Source organism: Myripristis murdjan, chromosome 10 (genome assembly GCF_902150065.1).
Source record: "Myripristis murdjan chromosome 10, fMyrMur1.1, whole genome shotgun sequence".
In the NCBI taxonomy this organism is placed as follows: Eukaryota; Metazoa; Chordata; class Actinopteri; order Holocentriformes; family Holocentridae; genus Myripristis; species Myripristis murdjan.
Genome location: NC_043989.1, coordinates 21,326,946 through 21,345,166, shown reverse-complemented (window position 1 = coordinate 21,345,166; position 18,221 = coordinate 21,326,946). Strand labels below are relative to the sequence as shown.

Sequence of the window (18,221 nt, the reverse complement as noted above, 5' to 3'; positions counted from 1 at the left end):
TTATCAGCTGATTCTACAAGAGAGCACGAAAAATCATGGCTCAGCATCTCTCTCTCTCCATCTCTCTCTCCCTCTCTCTCTCTCCCTCCCTCTCTCTCCCCCCACAAGTGTCTCCAGCATATCAAACTTGTCTAAATGAGAAGTGATTGAATCGAAAAAGGATGAGCAGGTGGCTCTGTTGTTTCTGTGGCTTCTCTGGCACCATGCCTCGCAGTCGGAATGCCAAGAGAGAGTCAATGTATGTGTGTGTGTGTGTGTGTAAAAGAGAGAGGGAGAGAGAGAGAGAGAGAGAGAGAGAGAGAGAGAGAGTGTAAATCTGCCTTGCTGTAGGCAGTGCACTGTTGCATGAAGCAGGTGGCCATTTGGAGGGGGAGGAGGAAAGCAATGTGCACTCATCCACATAGACAAACACACCACACTGTCTCTATTTATCTATCTATCTATCTATCTGTCTATCTCTCTATCTATCTCTCTATCGATCTATCTATTACAGGTCAGTGTACCTGTGGCGACGTCCCTGACCAGCAGGGGTGTGGTGGCGCTGAGGGTGAAGCCATGTCCCCCGCTGCTGTCCAGAACCGGGTCCCTGGTGATCTGCACCGTCAGCTTCACCTGGAAGTTCTGATTGGACAGACTGTTGGAGCGCTGTGACCTCCCATCGCCTAGCAACCGCTCCCTGAGGAAGTGACACGAAACACAGGGGTGACTGCTTGTACCCGAACGGCACACTCACTCTCTCGACGTGTGTGTGTGTGTGTGTGTGTGTGTGTGTACTGCATCACGGTGTGAGGAGCGTCATCTTGTTCTAAAAACACGTCTGCTCTTTATTCAGCGGCTCATTAGTGGGAGGAAGCGAAAGTGGGATCGCTGTGAAGTTTTGACTTTTGCTGAATCCTCACACATTACCTGTGAATTTTCACAGAGCCATTATCATCTGCTCATATGCTAATTCATTTGACAAGTTTCTCTACCTTCTACTTTTCATGGACTCTGGTCTCGTATAAGAAATCACACTGTTGCGTAACCAGGACTTCTATGTAAATATACAATAAGGATGTCACAAGAATTGATCAATCAGTTCTAAAATTTTGAAGATGATACCAATACTAGGTCAGTGTTCTTATTTTAACGTAGCCTTGGCCTGTATGTTTAACCCTCCTATTATGTTTGGGGTCAATTTGACCCCAGTCAATGTTTAACGTCTCTAAATAAATGATTAACATCTTTTTTTTTTTTTTTGCTTCATATTTAATGACTTCTCCTAATGTAATGGGTACTACCAGGTAAACATGAAAGTCACATGATGATATGTTTTCAATGTCCTGTACACACTTTGTATGCATCGGTTATAAATAAAATTTAAAAAAAAATCTGTACTTAGAAATATTATGAACCCATTAAAACACCAAAAATTAATGTTTCTTTCCAATTTTAGGTCAATCAGTGAGATTTTATGGTGATTTGCATATTTTTCCATAGTTGCATAATAGGAATACTAGATGTATAAGTGGGGTTGGTGTATAAGTGGGTTATGTTTTATTTAAAGGGCTATTTGGGTTGTCAACAAAGAAACATAAAGTACCTGACACATAAACTTTGGTAACAAATTTAATTATAATAATTTTGTGAAGGTTTAAACTGCTGGGGTTAAACTGACTCAAAACATAAAAGCTGTTAGTAAATTTGAACATAACAGGAGGGTTAAAATCCCCAAGTTGCAGTCATGCGTGCATCCCTATAAATCAAAATGAGAGTGCATCACACTGCTGTGTTTATTGTTACAGCAGGACATTTCGGGAGGAAGAAGTGCCCAACTTTTCCACCCCATGGGCAGAGGTGTGTGTGGCAGTGGGCATATCATATCACAAAAAGGATCATAACTTCTGAACCGGATCACACATTCACTCGGTTGGAGGCCCCATAATTAACTTTTCAGCCTCTTCGGTCAAACGGTAACATAACATCCCAATAGATTAGTGTAACACTACAAAAATTTGACACAAGGTTTGTCCCGGCCTAAAGAAGAACATATTAACATTTCACATTTTTTTGCTGTTTCTCCAAAGCAAAAGCAAAGTTGGTTGACACACACAGCCACGCCCACTTCTCATGCTCTTTATTACAGCTTCTAGACCAGTGTGATTCGGTCTACAAACTTTCATTCATTCATTTGTTTATCTGTTCATCTCATACCATGTGGACGTGTATTTTAAATACACATGATGCACTGTGTAAATAATACAGCTTTGGAGTTGCTGTAAGGTTTATTTTTTCCACTTTGACAGAGCTAGGCTAATGACTCCCATAGATTTCAAGTCTTTATGCTAAGCTAACACAAAATGCTACCCATAGGAAGCCAACCACTGGATGTGCAGAGGTGAAAATGGTATCGAACATGTTGTCTCAGTGTGGGAAAGTTGGAAAGGGTTTATTTTGCCCAACATGCTGTGTATATTGAGTGGTGAGTGGCATTTTGTGTTTTTGCCGTGGTGGTGAATCAGGTATTGAGGAGCCTGGATTTTCAACCGCCAACACTCTGGCATCACGACAGCCCTGTTTTTGCAGTATACTATCAGCTTTGTTCGCTGTTGGCTCGGTTATTGTACATTAACTAGCGCTGCAAGTAGCATAACACCAGGGTATTCTCCGTGGAGAATAAGGCAGTTGATCACTTCAGGAAGCAGCGAGCCGCGATGGCATCCATACAAATTGGCTGATTTATTAGCTCAATATGTCACGGCCAAAAATATGCGGTGGGACCGGACGGTATGTGTACATGTTGTGTTGAGGTACAATAGGCTTTAACAGTGAGGCTCCCCTCCCTGCGGCCCGCTCCCCTGGTCAGCTGGTTATGACATGGTGAGATGTTTCCCAAGCCCGCCTGACAGGGAGCTCGCCGCGCTTCCTCTGCACCGCTTTGTTTGTTTGAGAGTGAGAAACCACTTGGCGGACAACGAGTGAACGAAGGGCTCTTGAAAGCATACTTGTGGTTCGGTGTGGGGTGTGTTTGTGTGTGAGAGGGAAAGTGTGTTTTTGAATACACTCTCAATTATGTGTTTGGAAGTGTGTATGTGTGTGTCTGTGTGTGTGTGTGTTTTCATATGAGGGCAGGAAATGAACTTTTTCTGCCCTCCTCATCTCATTTTTAGGATTCTTTTGGTCTTTTCGGGGCAGTTTTACTCAACAGCGCAAAAATACATTTGAGCTGCATCTTGGCGAGTACATACTCAATCGGTGCCACTATTATGATTCATTTTAACTGCTTTCTCATCGCTGGAAACCTGTGTCAGGCCTTACACAACAGCATAATGCTGCTTTTAGCTCTTCTTTGTCCCCAGTCAGCCCATCTTCCCTGCTTGACTGTTGACTTTTTTATGATATTGCTTGTTTTTTGACGTAGTGGTTTGTGTGGCGTTGGCATTTTCTTCTACTGCTGGAGGCACGGCACCAACATTTTCAGCAGCTCCAGGCTGCCTGCTCAGTTATTTTCTGATCTAAACCTGCTTTATTTTTCTGAACCACATTGCACTGGGGGAAAAAAATCTCCTAGTCATATGCTCTCATGAATCACCTACGGTAGCCCACAGGGTCAGTAGTCACATTCATGTGTGAAAATTTACTGACTGTGACCGGGGTGTAATGCAAAACAGGCTATTGTCACCTTATTTTCCAGGGATTTTATTAACTTTTAAGGGCATTGTTGGGCCCCAAGCCCCGCATAATACCTGCTGAGCGATTCTCGGGTGCGCCTTATTATGGTTCCCACCACTTGCTGCACCCGGCTGGCCCTCCGAGCCGGAGACCTGCTCCTACATCGCTCCTTCTCCTCCATTTAACTGCAGAGAGACAGAGGAAAGGATATGAGGTATAAGCACAGTCCCACAGAAACAAAAGACCGAGATAATGAGAACAGCGGAGAGGAGATGAAAGGATCTGGGGAAACCAAAAAAAACAAAAAAAAAAAAAAATACAAGAGACACAGCTTAGGTCTGCCTTCTTGGACCGTGTATTCAGTGCTAGAAGATAGTGCTACAGCTAAATTTGCATCTTGTCTGCACCGTTTTTATATGCAGAGCGTGCAGCTTGCCCTGAATACGATGAATAATCAGATATGTGAATAGGAGAGTGAGAGAGACAAGCAGGGGGGTAGTCAGCATGAATAGCAGCGCATCACATACATTCAACTACACGATGTGATTCATCACTACAAGGTGATCCGGGGGCACAACACACAACAAACTCTGCCTTTACACAGAACACAAATGCACTTTCTGCTTAGCCCGCCCTTTAAATGTGGGTGTGGTGGGGGGAAAAAAGGATGGATGAGGGTGTTTAATCAAACCACAGGGAAGTAAGGCTGGTCAGCAATGAGCTGCAACCACAACTCAAGGCCAGCAAGTCCCCTCGATACTGTTTCCTCTCTGTCAGCCAATCAATAGGCTGGCATTGGCCCCTCTATATTCCCTGATAAATCCTTGACAGACTTTATCCTCCTGTGCTAAATATAATCTATAGGAGGTAATCCATTCAAACACAGGGAAGGTCATTAGGGGCACTGTGTTATTGTGTTCATATGGTATAAGAGGCATGGGGTCAAGTGTGTGCGAGGCGTTGAGGTTGTGCTGTTGAATTATATTTGAATGTGGCTTTGAAGATTTGAGGTGCATTTATTGCTCCAGATGACTCAACATCCTCCAAAGTGAATGCATCAGTTACTTGTAAGTCTTCTTCAGGCGAATAAAGCGCTCCGGGTGCTTTTTTCCCCCCTCGGATAATTAAAATATATTCAGCTACTGTATTAACAGCGCCTTGCGTTTGATACACAACATCCGCTGTTCAAATTGTATTAGACTGTGTGACCCCACGAGGGAGAGAGAGAGAGGGAGGGAAACTTTGGGCACAGTAGCAACCCAGACCTGATCAATATGGCTAACGATGATGAATGTGCCCCTGAAACCAAGTGATCGATACTTTGGCCTCTCACGCCGGCCGCCGGCAGCTTAGTTTGATCAGCTCCCTGAAATATGGGGGAAACTTCTGGAAGCCAAGATAGAATATTTTGTGAAGATCTTCAAGGAAGCACAACAGTTTTTTTCCCCCCTCTGGCAATCTACCATACTTATCCTGGACCTTTCTGAAACACGGGCCTTTGTCCGAAAAACAAGAATGGTAAAGTCATTATGGGATAATTACCGTCTTGTACTTCAGGTTCTGAGTTATGAGGCAACATTAGACACACTTCAGTCAGAAAAGAATGCTAGAGGGAACGACTACAGGTATAAGACAAGACATTTTTACAGGATTGTGGCAATAATGTGTGCGCCCAAACCCTGAGCAGCTGACTGTGTTCATGCTCTCTGTCTGTGTCTCAGCCTTATCTGGTATCTGTGGCTCTGTTCATGTCGCAGCAGCCCGAGGCTGTTTGCTACATTCTGTGCACACACTCGCTATACACACTGAAAGTTGACAATAGTCTTTACTGGTTACATATGGAGAAGACACTTTTACATAACATTGAATCAACAGGTTTGTGTCACTTTTCTTGTGTTGATATTAACCCTTTGAAACCTAGGAGAGTGTGCATGGGCACCTTCTGAACAATTTCCTTTCTTTTTCATTTTTTTAAAGACATTTTTTGCATTTTTTTTCTCTCTTTTCATTTTTTTAACTTTTAACATTTTTTCTGGCTTTTTTAACGGTAATGTTGGTGTTTATTTATTTATTTTACAATTTTTTTTTTCTAACTTTCTACTCGTTTCTTGCTAATTTTTGGTTACTTCTTTTTTCTTGTTAGATTGCGAGAGTGAAGTCCAGTGTCCACTACGCCCGCTGCTTTACTCTGTTACATGTACATTTTATGGCACCTATCTGAGCAATAAAGATTATGCCTCAGCATGGCAAAGGTCACACATGGTCTTAGATGAGGAATCTGCAAACACGCCTATACGAGCACACATGATTGTATAATTGTGAAGTGATTCCCACTGTGATCTGCAGCTCAAACAGCAGGATTTCGACGACAAATGGGATTCTAGCGGTAGTTAAGGGTAAACCTCCACGCTCATCTCTGCTGAGGTGATTGGCCAGCGATGACTGACCTCCCTCACTAGCAGTAAGGCCAGCACACTGTGGGACTGTCCTGTAAGAGGATTAGAGGCCCTCTTTCTGCAAGGGCCCAGACTGGCCAGGGTGTCACTTCAGCACCTCCCGCTGATCCGGATTGAGGCAGATTGACGTGGATGAGGGAGGATGAGCGAGGCTAGGTAACTGACAGCCGCGCTCAGGGGGGGAACCGGCCGCTTATCGCACACAGTTACTATTGACGCCCCGCCCCCCCCCCCCCTCGATCAGCGAGGGAAACAGGAGCTGGCGAGCCAATCGGCTTTTTGTATGGATCTTGAAACAGGTTTAGGATGCTAACAGGGTTTTCTCATGTCTACAGGCATGTTTGTGGCTGAGTTGTATATGCTGCAATCAGTGCTGAGTCAGCTTAAGCTCTCCCTGTCCCTCTCTCTCTTCCTCTCTCTCTCTCTGTCCTTGTAGGGTCAGATAGTGATATCCAATGACTGTCTTTCTGGGCAGAAGCCGGTGACCTTTATTTTGAATACACCGGCGTCTAAAACACTTGAAGAAAGGGTTTTATTACCCTCAATCTTTAAAAATAACCCACATTTTCAACAACACTACAGCATTAACAATAGAAATGCAATAGAAGCAGGTGTGATGACAACTATAAGGCATCTAAAAAAAAACAGTAAGTTGGATATCCTGTTTGATATAAGTCAAAGATGATATTTTATGTGTTCACATCAACCTCACACACTTACAGAGGGTTCTCGTATTAATAGTGCTCCACATTTTGGCTGGAGCATGTGGCCGGGACTCACCGTGATGTAGCTTGTCTCTTCAGGACCCCGGAACACAAATACCCTCTCGCCCTCTGAGACATCAGCCCCGCAGCCCCTCCACGATTGGCTGAAAAGAGGTGGAGGGGAGTCCTCGTGCTCATCAGGACCAATCCCAATCTGGTACGGCCACCTGCGCAGAGCAGAGCAATTCCATCAGGGAGATCTGTCAAAATCCATAACCGTGATGTACATTCACACCCCCGAGTTTAAATTTAGAATAAGAAGCGCACCGCCCAATTATCAGTTTACTGAACTGCTGCTTCCTCGCTGGTCTGACACTTTGTTACCAGCCGTCCTGTGTCTGCCTTGCTTTGTAGAAGTCACAGAGTCGTATTCCAGTTGTTGATATTTTCAGATTGAACATGTAAGTATGTAAGTATGTCAGGCAGAGCAGATGCGAGTCCAAACCAGCTATGTGGTTGTGGTTTTTCCAAGAGGCCCCTCCTCCGGTCCCAAGGCACTCTCTCTCTCCCTCTCTCTCTCTCTCTCTTTCTCTCTCTCTCTCTCCCCCCCACTTCTCCGCAGCCTCAAATGCACATGAGTGATGTGAAGACGCTCCATCTCTGTCTGCTAGTCTAAATTAAAATTTCATACCACCCAGCTCTGTTAACAGTTCTTACCGGGCACGCTCTAAAAGCAAAGAGGACAGCCTGTGAATCTTGATGTGGCATGAGCGAAAAATGGTGCCAGGCAGACAGCGATCTTGGCCAATGATAAAAGAGGACGATTCTTTCATTTGAGCATCAGGGTAGATACGTCTGAAACCTAAGCCAGCCTCTGGTCTGGGAGAGGAACAGACTGAGGAGAGCGCTTTGTGCGAGGAGCCTGGGCTGTTGGATTAGGAGAGACACTGTATAAACATTCTTGATCTTGTCTAAGGAAACCACCTCATTTTACACTTGAATGTTGATCTGTGAGGCAACCTCTCTCTCTCTCTCTCCAGGCTTTATTTCTGGGAGAGGGAGCAGAAATCTCGGGGAATTGATAGTCCCATCTGTGCAGCTCTTCCAGCAGGCCCTGTGTCCCACACACAGAGCTCTTTCACGAGGCCCATGTGTCCCAGTGAAAAGCCAGCAGAAGACCTAGACCCGCACAGACTGCAGGGCACATGAATAATGCATGGGGCTAATGCAGCTAGCTGGGCCTCCGACCACCTCCTTCTGCCACTTTGCCAACGCAGGCAACAAGAGGAAAAGCAGAATAAGAGACACAGGGGGAAAAAAGACGTATAGGAGTTGCAGGGGTGAGGGGGAGGAGAAGGGAAAGCGGTGGAGGGGGGGGTTGTCTGAGGGGCCGAGAAAAGGGGGGAAGGGACAGGGAATAAGGGTAAAAGAGAAAAGGACAGGATATTGGAGGGGGAGCACTGAGGGGAGGAAAGGGAGAGAATTTTAAAGAGGGTGAAGAGGGCAGCGGCAAAAAAAGGAACGAGAGAATAGAGCTGTAGCAGAAGGGAAGGAGAGAACAAAAAGTATCGACGGCACGGTGTGAGGGAGTTTGTTCGCCAGGAGGGAAAACAAAAAGAGCTGATCGATGCAGCATTTCTCCACCAACCGAGAGCAAACATAGCCAGGCTGCGGACATTGATGTATGGTCAGTCATTAAATAAATACATTTTTTTAAAAAAAAAAGGAAAGGCCTGTGTTCAGCAGTTACCATTCACCGTGCTTTTTGGTTTAGATTTTGTCATTCTTCCCTGATGAGTGTGAATAGACGGCAGGGATGGCACGGGACGGGCAGAGTCGTGCCTCAATTAAAGAGATTGCTCGCCCTCCTAATGACGCGGCAGCGTTTGATTTGAGCCCGATCCAAGACGGCAAAGCCTTCCCGCATGCTGGTGATGAGTCTGCTCCTAATCTGGTTCTGAATCAATAGTAATTCGTGAGTGCTGTCTTCCAGTGTCGTGTCTTTAAGTCCTCAAGCTGCAAACACAACTCATCAGCAAGCCTTGCAGCCTGTCTGGCCTTTCACTCATTCTCTCTCTCTCTCTCTCTCCATGTCTCTCAAGTTTCTCTCCCTATCTACCTCTTTTCTCTTCACTTCAGAAAACGTTGTTAGGTAATGAGTGGTGTCCTAATTTCTCTATCTGTTTCTATTTCCATATCTCTGGGTATTGTTTCCAGGGACGATCCCATCCCACTCGCTCCCTCTCCCTCTCTCTCTCTCTCTCAGTCCCGTCCTATAAACCAAGGAACTGTTTGATTTCCAAACGCAATTGCCACACTTTCCCACACACTGCCTCTCTATCTCTGCGAACACAATCTTGCTCAACCCTGCCTGCTGTTATGAGCACACATCCAGTTCATAGAAATGCTCCCCACTCGCTCTCTGTAATCAGGGGTCGAGGGGTGGCGTTGAATTGGCAATGCTCGCTCTCCCCGCGTAGCCAGCTGGGCAGAAAACTGTTTTAAAATCCAATTAGCGCTGCCGGGCCCGGGACAGAGCAGACCGGACCGAGCCGGACTGGACTTTCTGCACGCAGGCACAAACAAACAGGGACGGGACAGTCGTTCTGGGACACGAGTCTTATAAAAATGCCCAGACACAGAGCTCATCCATCAGGCCGCTTTCCCACTAAATAACACAATGAATACTAATGGGGGCGACAGTCTGACTGGCAGGCTGAGGCTCTACGTCACAAGCCTGATGAATTCGTGTCGTTCAGCTGTCTGCGCTGCCCGGAGAAGACTGGACCTGAACTCTCCGCTAACGCAATTACAGAACACTCAAGCACGCGACACCACATGCACGCGCACGACAGCCATAACCCCTAATGTGATAAGGGAGTGGTGTGCAACATATGATCGGTAACCTGATCACCACACTGTAGGCCACTGACTGAACAACAGCTCGGATTTGAAAAGGGCCAGTTGGCTGCTATTGACATGTTGTTCCCAAATGTACCCCTGTTACCTCCCCCCTCCCCACCCTATCCCATCCACCCCTGCCAGCTGAAGGCCGCACACCGGATACAGCTGCACTGCATGAGGTGCAGGGGCAGCAGCAGGGGTTGGTTCAGAAATTCAACAGTTCCATGAGACTCGCAGCTGCTGTTAGCCAAGTTGGACACAGACCTCAGCGCGCACTCGGTCCAACAGCGAGACTTGGCAAAAATACACGGACGGGAATATTTGGATGACTTGAGGTGAGCTTAAGTTTTGCGAGGCAGCCGAGTGGCTTGAGAACTCACCAGGAGTGCAACTGCAAATATTAAATTCTCTAAAGATCCAGTCTGAGTCAGTGAGAGGGGCACAGGAATGAATTTATAGATGAAAACCCACCAAATAAATCTGCTCCAATGGCAGTGTTACAATCAACAACTGTAAAACTGCAATATGCTGACTTGTTTGTCTATAAACTCCACATCTGACTGCTATTGTTGACTTTTTTTTTTGTTTTGTTGGCTCTTTTTTTTTTTTGCTGTTACCTATCTTCCAGACATAATCAAATCTCCCGTCCTGTTCTTCATTCAGCCTGTCAGCTCATTCCATTAGCGTTATGAAGACTGAACTCGCCATGCACCGCTCATTTCATTTCCCCTTTCATCAGCGACCTGGAGAGGCTTGAGTTCCCCGGTGCACCATTAAATAATGGGTCTTTTGAAGATTAATAGTGTGCTGCGTTATGTTACTGATCTGTATCGATGGTTCTGATCCAGAAGGAGAAAGACAGAAAGAGAGAAAGAGACAGAGAGAGAGAGAGAATGGGGATTCTCTTGATGTCTCCTGTCTGAAGGAAGCCTTTGGATGTTAGCGGATGATAGATGTCGGGATTCTGGGAAGCTGGCTGCCTCGTTTCTTCTGTGGCTGTCCCAGCCAATTTCCTTCAAGTCAGTGATCTTAAAATACTGCATAATAGAGGTCTTATCTCTAAGTGAAAGCAATATTAGGGTAGCCGGTATGCCAGCAGCTACAACAGGCCTCTGGGCTCTGGCATCGTACTTACATATAACTGGGGCTTTAATATTTCACACCACATAGAAGAACAGAAGAAGGAGAGGCTGCACATAGACGATGTTTACTTGGGCTTGAGACCTTTTTTTTTTTGTAACTCTTTGATAGCTTTACTTCTCCGTCTCTGCGTGTCAGGCTATACATAAACAGAGTGTGGCCTACATTATGGCGCCACTGCCAGTCAAGTGTGCCATCACCGCCGAGCTGTCAAATCAATGAGGTCACGTCTGCTTTTCCCTCTGCAGGAGAGAAATGTTACGGGTTGAGAAGAGGATACAGATGTATTCCCAATCCGTTCCAGTATTTCTCCTCACTCCTTCCAACCATCCGAGTTACAACCAAAAACACACCCACTCCCATCATCATGCACTGATATGACCCACTGAACCATAAACTAACTAATTCTTTTACTGATATTGATTGGTCAACAGTCTCCTACAGCCTAAGTGTGGCTTGCTGCAGCGTGATTGTGGTTCTGATTACTTAAGTGCGTCAATTACTGATCAATCTAGTGATCAGTTGGTCGAGGCAACGGGCTGGAGCGTCAGACACCAGCCCAGCGACACAGTCTGCCTTGGAGATGAGCGGCGAAGAATTAGAGAGGGAGAGAGGATGGGTGGCAGGGTGCAGTAAGTGGGACACAGGAGCAGTCAGGAGGGACAGACTGAGGCGAATGCAGACAGACAGGCAGGCAGGCAGACAGGCAGACAGGCAGGCAGCAAGTCTTTCCCGATGTGCGAGTTCTGCCCATCGTGTGTCTCCTCTGGCTAAGTGACCTCGGAGCAACAACTCCCATCACATGTGCTACCATACATCCCTGAGTCACCGCACCATGCCTGCAGCGCTGGCAGAGCTCAGGCATGACTGCACGCACGCACACACACACACACACACACACACACACACACACACACACACACACACACACACAAGCCTAAAAGCTTGAAATACAGCACATCCTTATTTCACACACATACATACGCAAACACATCACAGGACCAAATAGCATTCCTTGTGTGTGTGTGCATGTGTGTGTGTGTGTGTGTGTGTGTGTATCCAGCTGGGGGCCATGCACTGTGCCTATATGATGCTGTTTCAAAAAAAAAAAAAAAAAAAAAAGTGTTCAATGATTAACCAAGGGGACATTTTCTATCCACTCCATTCACATTTCTGCAAAGGCTGTGGTGACACACACAAACACACACACACACACATACACGTCTAAATGGAACCATAATCAGCGGTCATATTAAATCATGTCATGCATTAAATGAAGGCCCCAGAACAGCAAAACGCATTGTTCCGGTCTAGTTGTGTTGCGCTTGTCATGCCTGGCACGGCACGGAGGAGTGCAGGGAAGAGGCTGCGCGTCGCGTAGCCGCTGCCCACAAGGATCCGAGCAAAGAGGAAAAGAAAGAAACGAGGAAAAAAAAGGTACCCACATCCCAAGGTACGCACATCGCCGACGCCCATTCATAATCTGCGTGTTTTTACAACCCACACACATGATGTTTCGGAGGCTGCACCGCGGTACCTGCGCATACAGCATGCACCTATCCCCATCATCAGTGCATTATGTGTGTGTGTGTGACTATGTAAGCCTGAATAGATGAATGGCATTCAGCCGGGTGCAATGATGCTGGGTGCCCGGAGGACAAACAGCTCCAAATCTATAGCAGATACAGCCCATAAATGCTTAATAAACGCTCTTAATACATAATCGATACCTCCCATCACACAGAAGCGACTCTTAACTTTAATCGCCACGCCAGTTAAACCAGTCGGCTAAACAAAGAGAGAAAAAAAAAGGTCAGTCTTTTGTTGCTTCCCATATAATCTTAATCCGATTTAAATCTCTGCACTGCCTCCCCCAAATAGGGACGCGGGTGTAGCCTGCAGGCGCCGTGCAAACCATCAGCATTCACATGATTCATTTGGATGTGATTAAAATCGGTCCTAATGGTTGGAATAAGCGCAAGGTGCAGGCGAGCCGGGCGCTCCTTCATCAGACAATAACACGGGGAAACACTCACCTCGTGGTCTGCGGAGGAGACGGACGGGGACGCTGGGGGAGGTATCCCGATAAACCAGTGGTGTGAGGAATTTGAGGTTAAAAAATAATAAATAATGTGCCTTTTTCCCCAAATTAAAAAAAAAAAAAATGTCACCGACGTTCTCCCGGAGCGGAGGATGTGCGGGGGGTTTGGCTATAGGCTGGATGCTGTCATCGTACTGGGACTGCTCTCCGCTTAATCCCCGGCCCTGAGCTCAGAAATAACACACCCCTCCCTCTCTCTCTCTCTCTCTCTCTCTCTCTCTCTCTCTCTCTCTCTCTCTCTCTCTCTCTCCTCACTGAGTGCTCCTTTTCTTTTGCTGTCTGCCCTGAGGATCCCCCGCCCTCCTCCACAAGGTCAGCTTAGTTCCAGCGAAGATATTGAAGAGGATGATTTTATCGTCGTCACCAGCACCACCACCACCATCATCATCATCATCACTATTATTATTGTGATTATTATTATTATTCCATGATTATGTTTTTGCGTTAGTTAGTTAGTGTGTAATATAATAGACAGCTTCCTTGGCTATGTCAGTAGGCTGTATATGATGTGATTTATAGTTTTTTTTTTTTTTTTCCTCAGACAGTGACGAGGGAGTGAGTGAGTCGGATGAGTCATCCCTCTCTTCCAGACAGACACTGACCGTATCAATACAGGCTGCCGAATGATCACAGTCACCATGCAGGCAGTCGTAAATATATTAAGTGGATAAACAATGCCCCCCAATCGATGATCATCACAAGACAAATAACTGTTAGTATAAAAAAAATTAAACCAAAATCACTTTATGAATACTGATTTTATGTCCATTGAGGTTTCCTATCGTTATAGCGCTTTTTATTATAGTACTGTTAGCCCCCCAAAAGCCGTAGTCAGTAGAAAAGAAAAGAAAAGAAAAAGGAGAATGGGAAAAGGTTGTATATGGCCTACTTATGCTCTACTCCTCATTTAGTTTCATCCTCCACCCCTCATCATTTCCACCCGTCTGTTCCATAAGTTTGTCCCTCTGCGGCCGCCGTTGTCGCCGTCATATCCGCCACCGACCACATTTCCGGTTTGAATTATTTCATCCATGCTTCCTAAACGGTGAACCCTCGGCACAAACACATACACACGCACACGCAACCTAAAGAGCCTCAGTAACACAGCGACGATGTTCAAACTGGAAGGTCTTGGGCCTAAGATGGACCCGGAGGAGATGAGGAGGAAAATGCGGGAGGATGTCATCTCGTCCGTGCGCAACTTTCTCATTTACGTCGCGCTGCTCCGAGCCAGTAAGTAACCTGACAGGCAGGCGTGACATTGACGTGCAAAACGGTGGAAAAACACACACACCTGCCTCATCGCACCTGTCTCGTATTTGGGATATCGACTAGTAAGATGCGTCAGTGAAAGATATTTATGTGGCAATTAAATCGGTTTGCTGTTTCTAAACGACAAAGTCCAGTCCTGTTTACATTTCAGAGGTAGAGAATGAAAACCTGCATTGCACTGATGCTAAAAGAGATCAAAACACATTGCCTCCTAGTATTAGAATAGTAAGCTCTCTGTTTTAAAAATAAATAAATACCTGCCTTTTAATCTGGCTTTTAATTTGAAGTAATGTGATAGCCTTTGTTTTTAAGTTTTAATCATAGGTTTTGATATTAGTCTTGTGTATTTATGTATTTTATTGACCTGTATTTGTTTTTAACATTTTATCATTGTAATTTTTAGTCTGTTTTTTGTCTTCTTTTAATTTTACCATGTGAACACAATCAAACTGTGTGATATGGCTTGCTGGTGATTTTGCAGCCACACGGGATAGGTTGTTATGCGTGTTATTTCACACGAATCACTCTCTGTGTCTTCCGTCTACAGCTCCTTACGTGTTGAAGAAGCTGGACAGCATATGAGTGGGTCAGCTGGTCCTCTTGCCTCCCATCCAGCCACATGGAGACAACATGGGCATCACCAGAGCCAGCCGGGGGCCATCACCACAGATACCACAGAGGACAGAGCCACCGCCCGTCCTTGCGCCTGACCCGGGAGACCACCATGTTGTCATTCATAGTCTTGTTCTGTCGTTAACAATAGTTTGTCATTTTGTTACAGAAAAAAACCATTGTAATCTCTGAGTAAATGCAAAGTGTGATAATGCGTGTGCCTGCTGTGTCGTGTAATAAAAGGAAAACCATAAACATGTTGAGTGTCTTTGTTTGGAAATGTGAATGAGGCACGGCTGAAAAAAACATATACGTAAAAAAGAAAATGCCTGAGAAATTTTTGCAAAAGTCCAGCATCTGCTATGTGAAGGCTGTTACATGAGTTGCTCAAATCCAAATTGAAATGAAATGCACATTCGCAAAGTCACCAGTTGGGGGCGATGTTGTCGCTTTTAAAGGAGAGGCAGACAGACGGGGCAAGCGGTGATTAGAGGAGACAGTGGATGCTGATCCGCGCCGATGCCGTATATGTTTCACATTAATTTGATTACACCGTGAATAGTAATTATTTAGGAAATTATCCACGACATGCGGGAGTGAGAGGGGAACGAATGTGCGGATCGCGGACGGTTTTGGGGACCGGGGCTTGAATCCACATCGCATCCTTGCATGTTTTTGTTGGATCCGGCCCGCCCATAGTCCAGCGCATCCCCTGGAAAGCCGGGTAGAGGATCAGCCACATCACGCCAGAGGTAACGTGAAAGTCCCTTCAGATCGATGCGGGTTTCGTGGGCATGGAGCGTGGCACATTCAGGCAAAGCGCTGTTTCTGAGCAGCTTTTGTTCTTGGCATTGACCTTCGTTGGTTTATAGCATCACCCACACTGGGAGGCATCCGTGACTGTAAGACAAAAAGCCATCCACCCATTCTCCCTGCTTATCCGCACAGGCTATCATGGACTTTCCAGGTCATTTCCAGCACATTTTCCAGCAGCTGAACCACCAGCGCCTCCATGCCCAGCTGTGTGACTGTGTGGTGGTGGTGGGAGGCCAGAGCTTCCAGGCCCACCGCTCCATCTTAGCAGCCTCCAGCTCTCACTTCAGGGCTCTTCTCAGCTCCTCGGATGGTGATGAAGGTGGAGGTGGAGGTGGAGGAGCAGGAGCAGACCGAGGAGGAGGGAGCAGGGGCCCCAGTGTGATGGAGCTGGACCCAGAGGTGGTGACCCCCGAGGCTTTCTCCACCCTACTAGACATGATCTACACCTCCACCCTCTCTCTGGGGGCTTCTAATGTGATGGATGTACTGCTGGCCGCCTCGCACCTGCACCTCAACACTGTGGTCAAGGCCTGCAAGCTCCACCTGTCCAAACGAAACTTCCCCGCCTCGCCACCGAAAGGCTGGAGGTCAGTTCAGCAGCCGCAGGAGCCGCTGTCATCCCAGGTGGCAACCACGGCTCCGTCCGGATCCCAGCTGCAGAGGTCAGGTTTGCATCAACACCTGGAGCTCAGCCTGGTCACCTCGGCCATGGAGGAGGAGCTCAACGAGGGGGAGATGGGGATGGAGGTGAGCCAGTCCGGTGAGGGCGAAGATGAGGGGCTGAGAGGGAGGAGCGTTGGTGAACAAAGTGCAGTGCTGCCCTCAAGGCACAAGCGTAAGTCACCTCTCCATGAGGAGAGTCTCGGCAGCGGGAAGAGGACCTGCAGGGATCGATCGCCTACAGTTACCAGGAGCACCATCAACGGAGAGGAGCTGTTCTCTCCAGATTCCCTGAGGATGGGCGATGGCCTCCAGGAGGGCAGAGGTGAGGAGGAGACAGAGGAAAAATACGAAGCAACAAAAGGAGAGTCAGAGGAGATCCAGCTGCCGAGCCAGTCAGACAGCAGCACAGGAGCCATGGCTGCATGGGAGAAGGATGGAGACACAGGCGGAGAGGCTGTGGTGAAAGTGAAGGTGGGCGAGGAGGGCGAGGAGGAGGGAGATGAGCAGAAGATGGCAGTGATTGAGGTGAAGAAGGAGAACCTGAGCTTGTCGTCCCCAGAGCTGGACACTGAACCCACCATCCCTCCATCACCAACAGGAGACTATGTGGATGCACCAGTGAGCGATGAGAAACTGGCCACAGCCAGCCCAGCAGAGGGTGACCATGATGTGAGCACTTTAAAACCCCAGCTGTGCACTGATCTTCAAACAGACACACAGACGGAGGGTGGAGGTGTTGGGGAGGAGTCAATCGACGGCGAAGGCCTGGACAGCCTATCAGAACTAGCCTTCTCCTGCTTCCTTAACCCCAGCAGTGAGAGTGTCATGGGGGCGCTAGAGGTGGAGGACAGCTTAGCTAACCTCACTGCTGCTGCCGCCACCGCCTCCACCACCAGTGATGCTCAGGCAGCTGCCGGAGATGTGGTTGAACTTTGTCAAAACTCAGAGGACACAAACCCCTCCTCCGCTCCAGCCTCTGACTGCTCCTCCTCCCTTGTTTTTCCGGTGACTCCTGTCCCCTTTCAGCAGCTTCTACCATCTCAGGGCCACGGTTTCAGCGACACGCTCATCCTCCAGCCTACCCAGAGCTCTCTAGCAGGATTCCTGCGGGGTGTCAGGCCAGGCGTCAATCTGCAAGCCTCCCTCATCCAACCTTCCCGGGCTGGAAAAGGAAGAGGAGGTGGCGGCTCAGGGGCACTGGCCTTCCGCCGCATCGCCCCCAAAGCGGTGCCCGGATCAGAGGCTTGCTCAGATCCGGACCCCTCCTCTTCCTCTGGATCAGCAGGGGACTCTGCTGATCGCCCGGCCCTCACTAGAGCTTCAGAGGACGTCCTGTCGAAATGTAAGAAGGCAGCGGCGGAGGACCATGTGCTCTTAGTTGAAGGAGAGAAGAAATATGCCTGCAAGATCTGCTGTAAGACCTTCATGAACCTGACAGACTGTAAGAAGCACATTCGTGTCCACACAGGGGAGAAGCCCTATCCTTGCCCCAAATGTGGCAAACGCTTCAGCCAGTCCTCCCACCTGTATAAACACTCTAAGAACACCTGTCTGAACTGGAAAGGCGACAACCAACCATTCCCAGACACTTTGATCTGAGCTCTGCTCACCTGACAGGGGCTTGTTCGGCTGACAGGAAACAGAACTGTTTCAGGAAAACAAGGCACTCTGTGAACTGGAGTATTTATTACCCCTCTATTGATTGTCCAGTTTATGTTACAGTGTATACAGCTGCACTTCTGAATTAATTTAATATTTTTATGCTCTCTACCATGCTGGGAGTTTATGATGACTGTTCCATGCAATGAAATGTCAAATGTCAAATGTAGCCCAGCTGAAGTGATTGCACTGAGGGAACAATCTTGTTTACATCACCCCAACTTGAAAAGGTAAAAAAAAAAA

General features: G+C 47.2%; 3 protein-coding genes across 4 annotated transcripts in view; 2 read left to right on the top strand and 1 right to left on the bottom strand.

The window, feature by feature from the left end:
• frmpd1b (FERM and PDZ domain containing 1b) overlaps positions 1-13,100 on the bottom strand; it is a 27,305-nt gene extending 14,205 nt beyond the window's left edge. For both annotated transcript variants that reach the window (XM_030061715.1, XM_030061716.1), the window contains exons 1-4: positions 12,892-13,100; positions 6,888-7,038; positions 3,726-3,836; positions 504-676 (exon numbers count right to left, since the gene is read on the bottom strand). In XM_030061715.1, coding sequence (XP_029917575.1) covers positions 504-676; positions 3,726-3,832 — 280 coding nt within the window. In that variant the 5' untranslated portion in view covers positions 3,833-3,836; positions 6,888-7,038; positions 12,892-13,100. The remainder of the gene's footprint in view (positions 1-503; positions 677-3,725; positions 3,837-6,887; positions 7,039-12,891) is intronic.
• An 857-nt stretch (positions 13,101-13,957) lies between these two features.
• tomm5 (translocase of outer mitochondrial membrane 5 homolog (yeast)) lies at positions 13,958-15,100 on the top strand. Its single transcript, XM_030062040.1, has 2 exons — positions 13,958-14,189; positions 14,776-15,100. The coding sequence occupies exons 1-2, from the start codon at positions 14,069-14,071 to the stop codon at positions 14,808-14,810; spliced, it is 156 nt and encodes a 51-aa protein (XP_029917900.1). The 5' UTR covers positions 13,958-14,068; the 3' UTR covers positions 14,811-15,100.
• Positions 15,101-15,487: 387 nt separating this feature from the next.
• LOC115366695 (zinc finger and BTB domain-containing protein 5-like) lies at positions 15,488-18,212 on the top strand. The gene is made up of 2 exons (XM_030062266.1): positions 15,488-15,592; positions 15,789-18,212. Exon 2 carries the CDS (start codon positions 15,795-15,797, stop codon positions 17,916-17,918), a length of 2,124 nt encoding a protein of 707 aa, XP_029918126.1. The 5' UTR covers positions 15,488-15,592; positions 15,789-15,794; the 3' UTR covers positions 17,919-18,212.
• The last annotated feature ends 9 nt before the right edge of the window (positions 18,213-18,221 follow it).